This window comes from Heteronotia binoei, chromosome 1 (genome assembly GCF_032191835.1).
Source record: "Heteronotia binoei isolate CCM8104 ecotype False Entrance Well chromosome 1, APGP_CSIRO_Hbin_v1, whole genome shotgun sequence".
In the NCBI taxonomy this organism is placed as follows: domain Eukaryota; kingdom Metazoa; phylum Chordata; class Lepidosauria; order Squamata; family Gekkonidae; genus Heteronotia; species Heteronotia binoei.
The window spans coordinates 150,216,238-150,233,946 of NC_083223.1; the positions used below are offsets into that span (position 1 = coordinate 150,216,238).

Here is a 17,709-nt window from a genome sequence, read left to right on the forward strand (position 1 = left end):
ATCAAACATTGCTTCAGAGGCAGGGGGGAAGGGGGAAAGTTTCCGGAATTAACGTTGCCGATCCAAACCAAGGAACTGCCAGGAATTACTTTTTTAGAAATCAGCAGTGACAATGATATCTTGAAAGCCTCCACATTGCAAAAAAAGATTCTTTTCCTGTTCTGAATAGTGGGATAACGTTCCCCCCCCTTCGATCCTGTGTTGATTGGAGAAGCAGAAGCGTCACCTCAGATTCCCGGATGATCTGGCAATGCGCATGTCTGCTGGTTTTTTTTTTTTTTAAAGGTGGGAGACAGTATTGCGCGTGAGCTGTCCAAACAACAAAAAGCTGATCTTGTGCTGCTGTTTTGAAAAAGGGCTGGACTTTCTGTGCTGTCAAATTAATGCGCCATTCAGGCGTAGCAAGCCTGGATGACCCCGGATGACGCTCGATTGCCAGATGTGGATGTCTGAACGAACACATTTAATCCGTCAGCCAGACGGAGCTATGTCGTCACTAATGGTACGTGTGACCGCACCCCAAATGTAAGCAAATACCAGCTCAGAGTAAATCTGCAGTGAGGAAAGCAAAGGCTTGAGTTCCTTTCCAACAACTCTCTTAGTTAAATAATAACTTTTCTTCCTCTGCAACTCCCTGTACACACAAATGGAAAGCACAACGTTTAGATTTACTATCTTCTTAGTGACCTCTATATAAATATTGGCCAGTTCAGGAATGTCATAGCTCAAGGTCAGTCTGCACACAGTTCCTATTGTAAGAGACACAAAAATGCCTAAGAACAGGGAACTTGTTATTGAATTTCTGAATAATGCATTAGTTGAGGGTGCCAGAATACCCCCAGAGGATCAGATCTTTTTCTACAAGGGAGTGTCGTACCCTGCTGCAGTTTGCAACCCAGACACTTTCAAAGCTCTTGAATCCTTTGAAGCCAGGATGGATGATATAATCCTGGCAGGATATCCCAAAACTGGTGAGTCTCTTTTCCTTATAAAAATGTCCCATAGAAGCTGTGCAGATATAAAATGTGTGCAACTGAGAAACTGAATGCTATTTATTCATAGTATCACTACTGAATTGTTCATTTTCTTAAGAATTTTTGTTTTTTCTAACTAAATATTCCAAGGCATAATCATTTGTAGTGTTTAGAACTTTTGTATCTTTCTCTCAACCTGAACCCAATTTAAGGGTAGTAGAAGTCATTTGTTATTACTTTCTTTCTCCTCTGGTTTCCCTCCTCATTTCTTTCTTCTTTTCAGGATCACCATCAGAGTTTTGGTCATGGGTGGGTGATAGGTTTGTCCCCAATATTAAGTGGGTGATAGGTTTGTCCCCAATATTAAGTTATCTTTCATACCCTCACCCAGTTATCTTTCATACCCTCTTTCATTTCCACCCAGACTGATTTCTTAGGGAGTTTATTTCTCTCAGGGCTGGATCTCCCCATTTTTTGAGCGGGCGGCAAAACTAAAAAATGGTGCCCTCCACTCAAAAAATTGTTTCTTTGGGGGGGGGGGAGGTGACTGCTGCCCCAAGCAAGGCACCCCACCCCCACAAAGCAGCCCCAGTCTTCCGCCCTCTCCAGGTGCCCACCCCTTTTTTCTTTCCCAGGTCTGTGCACAGACCCAAAGGAAAAAAAGGGGGGGGCACAAACGCCTCTGGGATGCTGTCAATTTCTCCTCCTTGGGTCTGTGCACACAGGTCTAGGGAGGAGAAGAGGCGGCAGTGTTTGCGCCATCCTCAGCTTCAAGGAAGGCGCAAGTACCACCGGGACGCTCTGGCTTTCTCCTTCCTGGGTCTGTGCAGACAGACCCAAAGAGGAGAAAGGGGAGGGGGAGCACTGTTTGCACCAGCCTTGGCTTCAAGGATGGCGCAAACCCTGCCGGGATGCCCTCATTTTCTCTTTTCCGGGTCCGTTCACACAGACCGGAAGAGAAAGGGGCTGGGGCAGCATTGCTTTTTTTTGTGTCTGTGTGTGGGGGGAATGGCATTGCATATAACTAAAGAACTCATTTCCGAGATCAAACTCCCATTAATTTCCAAAAATGGCAAGGCATTGTTGAGGGAGTGTGAGAGAGAGTAGCTTAAAAAAATTAGATGAATATCCCTTATTTGAATGCCATAAAACATGAAAACTTTAAAAGACAACCCAATGGTGCTGACTTTATCATAAGCCATCACCACAAGCAATGTCTAGTAAGTCTTGCATAGTCATAGCCCCAATCTTACCCTTTCCCTGTGACTAGTCTTCAGTCACCAGTGAAGAAGCTGCTATGGTAGTAGTCCCTTGAAAAAGGTCAATAGCACTCCACCACTGCTCATCAGGCCTGAGACTTCCGAAGCATAGCTGCCTGCCTGTGCCCTTCCTGAAATGGTGGGGAAGAACATCAGAGGTCAAAGGGAGAAGCCATGCATCATGTTGCTAAGAAAGATATGTGAGGTATTTTTAAAGCAACATAAAACGCAGGTGGGACATTTTCAGCATCCCCTAGTACATACTCTCCACATGTTTTGCAATTTTCAGGCACTAACTGGCTCGATCATATCCTAAATAACTTGGAAAATACGGCTGCAAAATATACAGAAGAAGAAATGAAAAAGATAATGAATCTTGAAAAGGAATTGGAAGTAACTCCGCGGCTTGAGTTTGGAGATCCAGATAAATTCCAGGTTAGCATGAGAGAAAGCTTGAAATGCCCTCTTTGAAAGGATAAGCAGAACATTTTGGTACTTGTTTCCTTTGAAATTTGGTGTTTGTACATGAGTTTATTTAGTGGTAGGGATGGGCACAAACCAACTCACAAAAATTCATGACAAGTTTTGGCTGAATTTCATGAACTGAAGAGCTGCCATGAATTTCCATGAGTTTTAAGGCAGTTTGTGGTGGTTAGTGAAGCAGGGATTTAAATGGCTTGGAGCAATTTAAACCCCTGCTTTTAAGCTCCCCACCACTTTTTGCAGGGGAAACCCCTGCTCTCTTCTCCTTGCCACTCATCTGTTTTTCAATGGGAGCAGAAAGCAAGGAAATAGGTCTTTCTATTTCCCTCCACTTTTTGTAGGGAGCAGAAAATGAGTTTAATTTACTTGGACCCATTTAAGCTCCGGCTTTCTGTTCCCAGCTCCCTGCCTTGTTCACCACTGCTTTTCACAGGGACAACCCCTGCTTTCTGCTGTGTGCAAAAAGCAGTGGGGAGCAGAAAGAAGGAGTCATGAACTGTTATGCACTGGTTCGATTCATGAACCAACCTCCCAGTTCATACCAGCTCCTGGTTTGGTTTATGGTTGAGCCATGAATCATGAACTGCAGAAATGTCATTCATGCCCTTTCTCATTTAGTGGTGCACCTTGAGCTATGAACAAAACTCTGGAAGAAGTAGGAATTTGATTTCCTACACTGGAAGAAAATACTGTTTTATAGGAGTGCCTGTGAGGTAAAAATTTGAAGCGACTGATTCCTGCTGCTTCAAGATGAAACAGGCTATTTGGAGTCATATGTGCACACTCCCCTCCCTTTGCTGACTTGCTAAGGGGCACTAGTCTTATTATAAAAATTGCACACATCAGACCTTCTCACAGGCCCAAACAGATTCAATTCAATTCCAGATTTTGAGGCCCCTAGCCATATTAAAAAAAATTAAAAGATGGCACATTAAAAAGATGCACATAAAAGAAGTTAGTAAACTTATTAAAGCAGCCCCGTGACACAGAGTGGTAAAGCTGCAGTACTGCAGTCCTAAGCTCTGCTCATGACCTGAGTTCGATCCCAGAGGAAGCTGGGTTCAGTTAGCCAGCTCAGTGTTGACTTAGCCTTCCATCCTTCTGGTAAAATGAGTACCCAGCTTGCTGGGGGGAAAGTGTAGATGACTGGGGAAGGCAATGGCAAAACCACCCCGTAAGAAGTCTGCCATGAAAACATCATGATGCAATGTCATCCCAGAGTTGGAAATGACTGGTGCTTGCACAGGGGGCTACCTTTACCTTTTCTTTCTTTCTTTTTTTTACTTAAACTTATTAAATGCCAAAAATTCACACATGTCTAAATCTGAGATCCCCTCTGAGGCCAAATAACCATTCTGCTTGCCACCACTGGCCAGATATACATTAGTACCAGCTGCTTAAAGATAGTCATCAAATGTAGTCTGAAGGTCAGCCTCAATGACAGTCACCAGGTGGTGCTATTGCCACTGGTTTTGCAATTTTGTTACCTGGGTTTTTTTTTTTTAGGAGCCCCATGGTGCAGAGTGGTAAGCTGCAGTACTGCAGTCCAAGCTCCGCTCACAACCTGAGTTTGATCCCAGCGGAAGCTGGGTTCAGGTAGCCGGCTCAAGGTTGACTCAGCCTTCCATCCTGCTCAGTAAAAATTCAGTAAAATGAGTACCCAGCTTGCTGGGGGGGAAAGTGTATATGACTGGGGAAGACAATGGCAAACCACCCTGTAAAAAGTCTGCCATGAAAACGAGATGCAACGTCACCCCAGAGTCAGAAACGACAGATGCTTGCCTACCTTTATCTTTTTTACTTTACTTTACATTAAATCAAAACCCAAGGCAGAAACAATTACAAACTGAAATGAAACTGATACCAAAGAAAATATATATCATTCATAGTAATAAACAGTCCACTAAGTTAACTGTTTTATAAATAAATCCCCCCATTTCAAGAAATCTGATTTCTAGCTCACTGTCAGGTTTAATTAAACAAAGCAGAGCTCTTGCAGTTTTATTAAAACAAAGGGTGCATTCCTAAAATAATGCATATTTGGTGAGGAACCCCCTCCTGCGCAGAAGAAAAGGCACAGTAAAGTGAATGTGCCTGGAAAGGAACAAAGGAGCAAAATATTTCACATAGTATTCTGGACAGATGTTGCAGACATGTGAATTGTATATTATTTTGCATATCACCTATGGGCATATTACCTTTAAGCAGGGATTAACGAGCCCTGTACATTACTGAAAAAGTTCCTGGTGGGCTACTAGTAGGAAGGAGGAATCTGAGCAGAATCTGAGTGGCGTGAGAAGTCACCTCACCCATCCCCTCCTTCCCTGACTTCATCAGCCAGGCCAAAGCCAAGCAGCCTCTGCAGGGCTATTGTACAAGGAGGGACCATGCCACACAGACCTGCCAGCACTAGTGATGACTGGCCTTGGGTTGCCTGCTGCCTTCTGCCATACCACCAGCCAGATCTGAAGTGAGTGGCCTCTACAAAGTTGCCCCACATGGGGCATAGAACTAAAAAATTTCCCTGGACTGTTTGGCTTTCCAATCCACCTCTGCCTGTGCAATATTCTCCCACATAGCCATGATGGATCAGGTAAAGAGTCACTAGTGGCCAATGGGATCAGGGCAGGGTTAACAATTAGGCCAAGTAGGCACTAGCCTATGGGCCCCCACGCCTTTAGGGGCCCCGGGCTAGCTCCCTCGCATTTCCCCCCTGCTTGCAGCCCTCCCAGCCTGCACATGCAATCAGCAATTGAGCCATTCTTTGCCCAACTTGTCTGGTGTAGTTGTGAAGTTTGCCTTTCTCTGCCTCTCTATCACAGCTTTGTCAAAGGGGCTTTTGAAAAGATATCTGCAGGCTGCAGCTAGGGGCTGTGGGTGGCGGGGTGGGCACTCCAACTCTGAGACAATTTGCAAGGGGGCTCCCAAGATTTTCACTGCCTAGGGGCCTCCACAGGGTTTAATCTGGCACTGAATGGGATATTCATATAATCTGCCTGGACTTCTCACTTCTGTTAAGAATTTCACATAACAGCTTCTCAAAGAGTGCATCATTAGGGTGGTAGTCTGCAGAGAGGGTGTGTGTCTATATAGCCCCTAGTGCTTGACTTTACATTATTACACTTGTTCACAATTACCCCAAAGAGTCTGGATTTGGTAACATCTGCCTCATCCAAACTCCCCAGAAAGAAAACTGCTCATGTTGTTCTCAGGTCTTCATGAAGCAACATTTGGCTCACAGATTGTACTCACGTTTGAAGATGATGTCCACAATGCCATACACAATGTATTTGAAGGGACTGCAATCAGTGCTGGGGTCATATAATAATGTTTAAATAAAGTGTATTTAAAATGTGGGACAGGATTAAATGCAACCTTATTTTCTCTTTCTTTGAAGAGGATGAAGAAATTACCTTCTAGAAGAATCATCATTACTCATCTGTCTCCTCATTCACTTCCTTCATCTGTTTTTAAAAATAAAGCTAAGGTGAGTTTTTCGCCCAATCAAAGATGATTTTGTGATGGACCAAATGAGGTTTAGGCATCTCAGCTGTTCATCACAAGGCCCCTGTCTGCTCAGTCCTAATCCATGTAATTAGGCTTGCCAATCCCCAGGTTCCAGTGGTGGTTCTCCCACTTTCCCAGGCTCCTTCCTGCTGCCAGTCAGCTGGCCAGCAGGGGGAAGCCCCACCTCTACAGCCACCATGTTCCTTTCCATCTCCGGAGCGGAGGCTTCAGATTCCACTTGGAAAGGCTTCCTCTTGGAATGGTGTGTCTGTGTCTTTAAGGCTGAATGGGGGCAGGGGGAGCAGATAGAATAACATGGCTACTCCCAGTGGCTGTGAAAGCAGCCCAGACCCTCCGTTGGTTGCACAATCTTTTCAGAGGTTGTTTGCATAGGAAAGGTAAACTTGAACCTTTGGTTGCTCTGTGTTACATTGAAGAAGTTGGAAGTTCAGCAACTTGTGAGTAGAGATGTCAATCCCCTGATGGGAGCCTCACCACCTGTCCCCCCTTGTAGTGCCCCCACAGTGGCGGGTGGCCGCTGAGAAAGCGGCCCACCGGAGTTTAGCTTCGTGGCCCCCCTGCAACGAGGCTCGAGTCCCCCCTCCTGTCACCACCATCTTCCCTCTCTCCCTGGTGCTGCAATGCAGGATGGTGCTCTGCTGTTGTCCTCCCTCCTTCTCTCAGATCGCACTGAGCCGAGCAGCACCAAAACTGGGCCTTACCAACTTACCAACAGTCGCACCGTCTAACACTTTGAAGTTTGCGTGAGAGAAGGCTTCTCCCCCCTCCTTCCTGGAACCGGAAGTGAGGGGGGAGAAGCCTTCTCTTGCATGAACTTCAAAGTGTTAGATGGAGCAGCTGCAGCGAAGCTAGTAAAACCCAGTTTCGGCGCTGCTCAGCTCAGCGTGATCAGAGGGACGGAGGGTGACAATGATGATGGAGCACTGCGCTGTATTGCAGCACCAGGGAGAGAGGGAAGGTGGCAGCAGGGGGGCGATGGAGCTAAACTCCATTGCAGCGGCAGGGGGAGCTGTCAGGCTTCGCGGTCCAGTTGCGGACAGGCCACAGTCCAGTAGCGGTCTGCAGCCCAGGGGTTGGGGACCCCTGCCATAGGGTATAATGGAGAATGGATCAGGGGGGTATCTGGGGCTCTGGAGGGGCTGTGTTTTGAGGTAGAGGCACCAAATTTTCAGCATAGCATCTGATGACTCTCCTCAAAATGCTTTTCATGTTTCAAAAAGATTGGACCAGGGAGTCCAATTCTATGAGCCCCAAAAGAAGGTGGCCCTGTCCTTCATTATTTCTAATGTAGGGAAGGCATTTAAAAGGTGTGTGGTTCCTTTAAATGTGATGGCCAGAACTCCCTTTGGAGTTCATTTGTGCTTGTCACAACTTTGCTTATGGCTCCACTCCCAAAGTCTCCTGGCTTCACCCCCAAAGTACCCAGATATTTCTTGAATTGGACTTGGGAACCCTACATGTAATACAGCTTAGTAGCAAAAGAAAAAAAAAGTTACTAGCCATTTCTATTTCTGTTATTTCTAGTCATTACTTCTGTTAGTCATTTGGGGCTTTAAAGGCAGATTAAAGGAGGACTTTGATTGATACTAATTTATCCTCAGAGATTTCTGTTCAATAACCTATACTATGAAATATTTAGATGATAGCAAAATTGTAAATGCATGATTTTGTTTCTGCATCTTTCAGATACTGGTGCTGATTCGAAACCCCAAAGACACGCTGGTATCTTATTATCATTTTATAAACACAGTGGGGGTTTTTCCTCCTTCAACGTGGGATGATCATTTTGCCAATTTTATGGATGGGACAGGTATCCTTCCTATCTTGCAACAATTATTAATAATATAATGTAGGGATTAATTTGTCATTTGGGATTCCTTTTGCACCCAGCTCTAGGCAGTGACTATGGCTATAAGAGAAGGCATTCTATCAGCTTTGGCTGATATACCAGCTGAGCCCAGTCTTAAGCACTGGCCATGATCAGTTTAACTGCTGTCAAGCACTCTTTTGGGAATGCCGTTATTTGCAGCAGACAATGGCAAACCACCTCAGAACATCTCTTGCCTTGAAAACCTTTCAGAGTTGCCATATGTCCACTCTAACTTGATAGCAGTTTTCACCACCACCAGTGACTGGGAGTATGTCAGCTGCTGGAATCTTCTGTGGACTGCAGTGCCTTCCATGGTTTTTTCCAGATTAGATTTGAATTTTGAAACTCTTTAACTGGATCTGTTCAGCTCACTATGAACAAACTATCAACAATCTCAAGCAGCTGGTGAAGATTTCTCGGTCCTTCACCAGTCTTGGACAGATGGACGGGGTGTGTGTGTGCGCCACTGCTGATCCAGGATTCTTATCCCTTCAGAGCACTCTCTGATGCAAAGACTGAATGTGTGGGCCGGGTGTGGGAGGCCAAGGAGTGCTTGGCCATTTGGCTAGTGTACAGTGTTCCCCCTAAGCTGAGTTAGCATGAGCTAGCTCACAGATTTTTAGCCTCCAGCTCAAGCATTTTTGTCTTAGCTCAGGAAGGATGACCCCAGAGCATAATAATTTATGCAGTAGCTCACAACTTTAATACCAGTAGCTCACAAAGTAGAATTTTTGCTCACAAGACTCTGCAATTTAGAGGGAACATTGCTGGTGTACCATCCGCCTAACGCCCCAGCCAGTGTCCTGACTGGTCTGATGGAGGCAGTGTCCGCTTGGGCATTGAAGTATCCCAGGCTGTTAATCCTGGGAGACTTCAATGTCCACACCGAAGACGCTGCCTCTTTGCAGGCTAAGGACCTAGTGTCATCCATAGCAACACTGGGGCTTTCTCAATTTGTTTTAGGTCCCACAAATCAAGCAGGACACACACTGGATCTCATATTTGCCACTGAGATTATTGTGGACGATATTACCACAGATGTGGTGCCATGGCCGGATCACTTTGCCTTGAAGGCCCAGTTATGCACACCTAGTCTTCCCTGTTTAGATGGAGAGCATATTTATGCTCGCTCTCAGAGCCTGATGGACCCTAATGTGTTCCAAAGGGCTCTGTGGGATCTGATTCCCCCTGACTGCCCATCAGATAGTATTGTGGAAGACTGGCATGACCGTCTTTCTGAAGCTATTGATGTGGTCACTCCCTGGTGCCCTCTCTGCCCTCATGACCACTTGACTCCTTGGTATTCCTTGGAGCTGAGACAGATGAAACGAGAGCTGAGACAGCTAGAGAGAGTGTGGCAAAGAGCTTGAGACGAGGCCATGAGAGCATCCTATAGGTCTTTTGTTCAGACCTATGAGATGGCTATGAAGGCCACAAAGAAGAGTTCTATGCAGCCTCCATTGTGTCTGCAAAATTGTGCCCAGCAGTTATTTCGATTGATTTGGTTCTTGACTTCCCTGCCTCTGGGTATTTCAAATGCTAGCAAATTGGCTATCGGCTGTGAGGCTTTTGCAAATCATTTTGCAGATAAAATCTCATCATTCCGCTGTGACCTTCCCACCACATTTGATACAATGAGTGAACTGGAAGTCCCTTGCCCAGAGCCAGTTTGGTGTAGTGGTTAAGTGTGCGGGCTCTTATCTGGGAGAATCGGGTTTGATTTCCCACTCCTTCACTTGCATGTGCTGGAATGGCCTTGGGTCAGCCATAGCTCTGGCAGATGTTGTCCTTGAAAGGATGGCAGCTGCGAGAGTCCTCTCAGCCCCACCGACCTCGCAGGGTATCTGTTGTGGGGGAGGAAGATAAAGGAGAGCCACTTTGAGATTCGCGTGGAGGGCAGCATATAAATCCAATGTCTTCTTCTTCAGGTCTGGTTTTGGACTAGTTCAGCCCACTCTTCCAGGAGGAGGTTGACAAGACACTGGCAGCTGTGAAGCCAACCATCTGCTCATCATGGCTGATTAAAGCCAGTGGCGGTGAAGTTGGGACTCCCTTGTGGGAGATCATCAATGTATCCCTGTCATCAGGGATGTCCCTAGGGGCTCTAAAGGAGGCAGTGGTTCACCCTCTCCTGAAAAAACCATCTCCGAATATATTATAGCACCAAAATATTTTATGTATTTTATGTTTTTATATTATTCTATGGTTTATGGTTTTAATGTATTACTTTGTTTACTCATGCACATGCATATCTATGTGAGCTGCCCTGAGCCCGCCTAGGCGAGGAGGGCGGGATACAAATGGAATAAAATCAATCAATCAATCTCTGGACCCTACGGTCCTTACTACCACCCACTGTCGAACTTACCATTCCTGGGCATGGTAGTGGAGAAGGCAGAGGCAACACAGCTTCAGCCATCCTTGGAGGAAACCAATATATTGGACCCCTTCCAGTCTGGCTTTTGCCCTGCCCATGGAACAGATATGGTATTGGTTGCCTTAGTAGATGATCTCCAAAGACATCTGGATTGTGGCAGTTTGCTATTGCTGATACTTTTAAATCTATCAGCAGCATTCGATACAGTTGACCATGAGGTACGGACCCACTGCTTCACCAATGTGGTGATTCTGGAATTAGCCATGCAGTGGCTGATTTCCTTCCTCCATGGTCAGGGACAGACGGTGGCTCTTAGAGGGAAATTGTCCCAACAGCAACCACTGGAATGTGGAGTGCCACAGGGGGTGATTTTCCCTCCAATGCTATTCAATATCTATATGTGCCCCCTCACCCAGATGATTTGAAGATATGGGCTGGATTGTCACCAGTATGCTGATGACACCCAGCTCTATCTGCTTGGACTATACCCCGGAAGAACTGGTCGAGGTATTGCAAGCCGTGGCTGGTTGGTTATGCCAGAGCTGACTGAAACTGAATCCATCTGTCACACAGCAGGGCCTTCTACTGGCTGCCACCACTCTGGTAAGGGTTTGTATGGAGTGCCCAGAGCACCCAACCACCCTTGTCTTCCTTATTAATAAATACCTCCTAATTGTGACCAAGAAGACATGATAACCCAGACAGTATAACAACAAAAAGAAGTTTATCATTAGTGCTCTAAAACAATAAGTGGGTGACAAAGATTTAGTGCTAAAGTGAATATGAAATAGTAAAGGTTGGTGCAAAGAAACAAAAGCCCTGACGCATTTAACTACGCGGTCCCTACTCTAATAACCAACACTCACCCCCTTGGGTAAGGGATATTTCCCTGCTGCCTATTTCAGAGAGCCCTCTTTCTCTGTCTGCAACCGCTCTAGACAGAGAACCTCTCTGCCTGCAGCTTCTTCAGGAAAGAACACACCCTGTCTGGGCTTGGTCCTTTTATGCTGTCTTCCCAGATCTCACCCCTCTCTGGGCTAGTTTCCCTCCAAAACCTTGCCACCCAATCAGAGGGACAGAGGGGATCCTGGGAAATGTAGGCTTCCCTGGGGCCTGCAGGCCTCACTAGGCCCAGGATCATGACACCATCAAAGATGGAATTCCTGGGTCTGGGGGGGATGGGGAATGGGATCAGGCTCCCACTTTTTGATGGTACCCAACTGGTGCCATCAAGAGAAGTGAAGAGCTTGGGGGTACTCCTGGATGCCTCTTTATCTTTGGAGGCCCAGGTTGCCACCACTGCAAGGGCTGCCTTCTTCCATCTGAGGCAGGCTTGGCAGTTGGTCCCCTACCTTACCTCCCATGATCTAGCCACAGTGATTCATGCAATGGTCACTTCCAGATTAGACTATTGTAACTCTCTCTATGTGGAGTTACCCTTGATCCTGCTCCAAAAACTCCAGCAGATGCAGAACACAGCAGCCAGGCTGTTAGCATTGAGGCTTATACAGGCTACTTCTTGAGTACTGGATCCATTTCAAGGTGTTGGTTCTCACCTTTAAGACCTTTTACGGCCAGGGGCCTGCATATCTACGGGACTGCCTCTCCCCATATGAGCCCCACCCCAGGTTCTGAGGTCTGCTTCACAACATCTTCTTGTGGTCCCTGCACCTAAGGATGCCCAACTGGCTTCAACAAGGGCCAGGGCCTTTTCAGTCTGGGCCCCTACTTGATGGAAGGAGCTCTCCTTGGAGATTCGAGCCCTGCGAGACTTGTTAAAGTTCCTCAGGGCTTGCAAGATGGAGCTCTTCCACCAGGCTTTTAACTGATCCAGTGGGAGTCCCTTTGAACATCATCACTTTCCCCCACCATTTTACACTCATGGTGCTTATATTGGGTTGACAGTCATTGGCCATATGTGCTGTTATATGTTTGCTGCTTATGCCTGAAATAGTGTCTGTCTCTTTTGAATATGCTGTTCTGATTTATTGAAATTGTTTTATGATGTTTTAATTCTGTTTGTTTTTACTGTTGTAAGCCACCCTGAGTCAACTTGCGGGATAGGGCAGGGTATGCATTTTTTAAAATTAAATTAAATGTTTCTGGCAGCTCCATGGCTGTTGAACTTGGGTGGGAAGTCAAAAGTCAATTCTCAGCTACTTGTGGGGATTAGCTGAAAGTTGGCTTTTGATCATCTGCCCAGGGAACACTGCTTTCCAACCTTGCTAGGACACAGTGAAGGGTTTTTTTGGGTGGGTGGGTAGGAGACGGGGATATCAGAAGTTGAATCTTAGCTGACCAGGAGATTCAACTGAGAACTGATTCCTAATTTCCCATCCTGGAAACTGTGCTGGCTTGCAGGAGGTAACATGACATAAACACATGTTTATGCATCTTTGAATACCTGAATCTTCACTCAGCCAGGTATAAAAAAAAAAAGTATATAAAGATGCATTCACATACATATAATCAGGGCTTTTTTTGTAGCAGGAACTGCTTTGCATATTAGGCCACACACTCCTGATGTAGCCAATCTTCCAAGAGTTTACAAGGTTCTTCTTACAGGGCCTATTTTAAGCTCTTGGAGGATTGGCTACATCAGGGGTGTGTGGCCTAATATGCAAAGCAGTTCCTGCTACAAAAAAAGCTCTAACTTGCAAGTTTGTGGTGGAAAACAGTGATATAATGCTAGTGTTTTAGCTGTAATGTATTAAGCTCCCCTGAGTTTACTCATTTATGAAACAGGCTAAAATGAGTTCTGTTTGAGGGAAATTGTTCAGAATACTTAGAGTGATTTTGAAAATGTTGGTCTTTAAAGCTATTGTTCTCTATTATTATGCAATTTATATCCCTTTTATTTCTTGCCAGTGGCCTGGGGCTCCTATTTTGACTATGTAGCAGAATGGGACAAATATATTGATGACAAAAACATTATAGCCATCAGTTATGAAGAACTAAAGGAGGTGAGGCTCTATGCTTTTGAAGTCACATGGTGCTTCTTAATATACCAATACAGAAGTCACATATGCACAAAAGCCTGCTACATGCGGATTTCATATCTGTGATAAGGCATACATATCTGCTATTCCATATCTTCCATAGAATTCTTCTATCTTCAGAGTTGGAAGAGACCTCCAGGGTCATCTAGTCCAACACCTTGCACAATGCGGAGACTTCACAAATACCTCCCCCCACACACACATACATCCCCAGTGACCCCTGCTCCATGCCCAGAAGATGGCAATAACCTCCAGGATCCCTTATCATACTGGCCTGGAGAAAAAAATTGCTGACTGACCCCAGAATGGCAATCAGCATTTTCCTGAGCATGTAAGAAAGGGCCACGAGAACTAAACACTGATGCAACCTTTCTCATCCTCCTTCTCATGATCTGCCTAATTCAAAGAATCAGCATTGCTGTCAGATGGCCATCCAGCCTCTGTTTAAAAATGTTCAAGGAAAGAGAAAACAGTTTGCATGATTACATCATACTATGTATTTTACTTCATTTATAGCCTACCTTTCTCTCTGAAACTCGGTAGACTACTATGTATATAACTTTCATATATAAAACTTTGTTTATAAATGTTATGTATGCATGTGTGTATATGTATATGTGTATGTGTGAATATATATATAGAGAGAGGTTTACGGAGGCTTACAGAGACTATGGAGTCAGCTATAAAAGCTGGGGTTTTAACTGTTGTTTAAACAGGAATAGCCAGCCATTCAGCCATTGATTGCCCTTAATTGGGTATTATCTACTTTGCCTGCACACCTTATAGACATACAGGGAACAGGTGTCTAACAGAAGAGGACAGAACCTCTGCTCATCCACTACACCAATGCGTCTATATAAGAGATAATAGCTGTTTCAGCCTCAACATTTTAAATTTCGCTAAGCAACTAAGACTTTCCCTTGTTACAAATCTCTGGTCACCCAGCTGTTATCTCTGATGTGTAAAAAAATACATACTTGTCTAAGGAAAGTGGGTGTAGGGAACTCTGATTTAATCAAAACTGAACGGTGTGGGTGAGGACAACTAAATCATACTCTCTGCCAAACTTTATTATAGTACTTTGGGTAAAATATAAGTATCAAAACATGTTTTAATCTAAAAGAAAGTGCCTTAATGAGACATATAAAGAAAGGCAAGACACGCAGTTGAATTTATATTTGGTTTGTTGATGCATGCAAACTGCAAAACCAAGAGGAAGCTGGATTGGCAGCACTGGCACAAACTCACTGTGACTTTCACACTTAGTTAACACCTTAATAGTAGTCTAACAGGTGCATTATTATTGGCCCACAGATGCAATATACATATGTTTAACATATTGTCTTTTTTAAAATATAGAATCTGAATGAGTATTTGAAAAAAATAGCTGAGTTCCTTGGATTTTCTCTGAATGAAGAAGAGATTCAAACTATAGTAGACAAGAGTACCTTCACAGCTATGAAACAGAAAGCCTCAGAAACTCATGGAGCATTTGGTGACATCTTGTTCCGTAAAGGTACATTCCAATGGGGAAAAGAATTCACCTATATTTACAAAAGTGACCACTCTACCACTTGTGAACCTGATTTAATGCTTGTGGTGAAGAAGAGATATGTGATAGAGTGTTATGCTCCAGATTTCAATGGACAGAGCCCAGGGCAGCAGCACCCTGCTGCACTTTTTTTTTTGCAGGCCACAGGCATGTTCTATCTTAACCCAATTCCTTTGTCCCTTTCTCGTCCAATCTTCTCTGACTGCAAAGTAGAGGCATAGCCTATTCTTCTCAGTTACCTGCTTCCTGCCTTTTGAGGAATTTTCTGTGGGCAGGGCAGCCCCGAGCTCATGTAAAGCTGCACAGAGCGTTTTGTCTCAACACTGTGGTATCCTTGTCTGGTTTCAGCAATGGGCAAAGGGAAAGAGGTTTTGTGTTTCAAATGTCCAAGCTACATGTTACAATTTTCAATGTGTGTGTTTCCTTATCTGAGTGTGGACCAGTCACATGTCTTTGAGGTCCCTACTGGGAAGCCATTTTCCAAATATATCAGGTTCCAGTTCAGATTGAGACTGGTGTGTGGGAAGAGAGTATTCAGCTTTTCTCTCTGTGCTGTTTGTCTACCCCAAAATGGCTCATGGGGTGCTAGTTGCCCCACTGGAGGCTGTACATGTTGCATATCACATCAGTACATGTGCAGCCATCCCATTGGTACAAATATCCCAGGGACTTTTTGGAAAGGGATAACATCACAGGGGGAAGAATGATGCTCCTTCTGCCAGGTGCTGCAGTCCCAACTGAATTGCTTAAGAAATCATTTCCCAGAGGGAAGCCTGCAGCTGATATGTGGTTGAATGATTCAAAGTCAGGTTGAGTAATCCAGACATGACACATTGAAAATATTATTGTGAAGTTTGGCCCTGGAGAGTCAGACTGCAATGTTTCCAGTCTTTCAAATATTCGGGGGGGGGGGATCTCCACAAGAGATGGCCAAAGCAAAGATCACAAAATGAGAATTAACATGCTACCCATTTTAAAAAAAAGTTTTATAACTTTATAGTTACTCAGAGATGTGAGAGACCTTTTCTTGTTATAAGTGATTAATAGTGTGTAACTTTGTAGCTGCAAAATATATCTTGTGGGATAACTGCAATATTCAAATGGAAAACACTCTATTCAGGTTCTCATCTATATATGCAGATTGTCTCCCTTGATCATTAGTTACTCTATAATTCAAATAGCAGATACTACAACTTATGAAAATGTCCTCTTGAGAAATATACAACTATATTTTTAAATGTCTACAGGATCTGTTGGTGATTGGAAAAGCATGCTCTCAGAATCCCAGAACAAAGAAATGGACAGAAGGTTTGAAGAGTGTTTATCCAGAACAAAACTAGGAGCCAAGATAAAATATGATTTTTACTGTAAGATCTAATGAAGCAACTGTTTTGAAACAGCTCTCATGAAGTCCATACAATTTGCTGTGCTTCTCTATGTACACAGGCAGTTTACATGTCATTTGCTTTTAAAAATGGTATCATTTCAGCTGAACAAACAATTGCAGCAATTTCTATGTGGTGTCTTTATTAGAAATCCCCACTGTGCTATGGGAGCTCACTGAATGACCTAAGGTTGTGCCTCCCAGGGTTATTGTTGTAAGGATAAAGGAGGAGGAGGAGAGTATGAATTTATATGCCACTTTGGGGAGAAAAACAGGGTATAAATATCTAAAAAATAATAAAAGAAATAAGCTCCCCTGAAATCAAGAGGTATAATTTTTAAGTATCCCGAGCAAGTGCAAGTTTACAATCAAGAACATTAATGTCCTCACAGTATTCTGCTAGGAACCACATCTAAAACTTTAATGACTTCATTCATTATGATATGTTACTGGTTATAGGGGGTGTGAAGCCCCCTGGGTCATGGGCTCCTTCTCTACCCAGGTATTCCATCATTTCCCATGTCTCCAATAAAAGGCAATTATCAGGAGAACCACTAATTTGTCTGACATAAACTCTTGGGTTCACCTGCCTGGAGGTCCACTTTGCCCATACTGCCTCCACCTGTCTCTGGTCAGGATTGCCAGGTCTCCAGCTTCAGTGGGACATCTCCCACCCCCACCCCTCCCTGCACTGCTCACCTAGGAGGAATGTGGGGGTGCTCATCATCATTCCAACACCTTTTTGTCACTTCTGGCACAATTCAGTTATAACACAGAGTTTTGGATGAATGCTAGAGCATCACCAGCAATGTCAAGAGCTAGTGTGGTGTATTGGTTAGGAGCCACATACTCTAATCTGGAGAACCGGGTTTGATTTCCCTCTCCTCATGATGAAGCCTGCTGGGTGACATCAATGGCAAGCCCCCATTGAGTCTTTGCAAGTTACCAGTCTTGTGCTGGCAGCCTCACCTCTGGTCTTGCTCCCAGAATTCCTTATTTACTGCCCCTCGCCATTGGATCACTGCTGCAGGGATAGGCAGTAAGACATCAGTATCAAGAGGTCCCAAGAGAGGATTCTGCTCACTTCCTGCCAGGAAGGCCACCTCCTTGGTTTATGGAAGTGCCTGGTCTTTTTGATCTTCTCAGACATCCGGCCAGCAGGTCAGGAGAGATATGTTAATTTTTTGTTTTTATAATATATTCTTACTGACTTAGGGCATGTCTGTATGGCTTCCCCAAGGAACCCCAGGAACAGAATAGTTGTGTAAGTGAACCTGAAATGC

At 44.6% G+C, this 17,709-nt stretch overlaps 1 protein-coding gene across 1 annotated transcript; it reads left to right on the top strand.

Annotated features, from left to right (window-relative positions):
• Positions 1-678: 678 nt before the first annotated feature.
• Positions 679-16,556, top strand: LOC132574187 (sulfotransferase 6B1-like). Its single transcript, XM_060242441.1, has 7 exons — positions 679-971; positions 2,523-2,668; positions 6,114-6,203; positions 7,931-8,054; positions 13,360-13,454; positions 14,850-15,006; positions 16,290-16,556. Exons 1-7 carry the CDS (start codon positions 770-772, stop codon positions 16,418-16,420), a joined length of 945 nt encoding a protein of 314 aa, XP_060098424.1. The 5' UTR covers positions 679-769; the 3' UTR covers positions 16,421-16,556.
• The last annotated feature ends 1,153 nt before the right edge of the window (positions 16,557-17,709 follow it).

Excerpts from the sequence above, each read along its gene's own strand:
- LOC132574187 (XM_060242441.1), top strand. The coding sequence starts at position 770 with ATGCCTAAGAACAGGGAACTTGTTATTGAATTTCTGAATAATGCATTA. Across the intron at positions 972-2,522 it reads GGCAGGATATCCCAAAACTG|GCACTAACTGGCTCGATCAT; the intron begins GTGAGTCTCTTT and ends TGCAATTTTCAG. Across the intron at positions 6,204-7,930 it reads TTTTTAAAAATAAAGCTAAG|ATACTGGTGCTGATTCGAAA; the intron begins GTGAGTTTTTCG and ends TGCATCTTTCAG.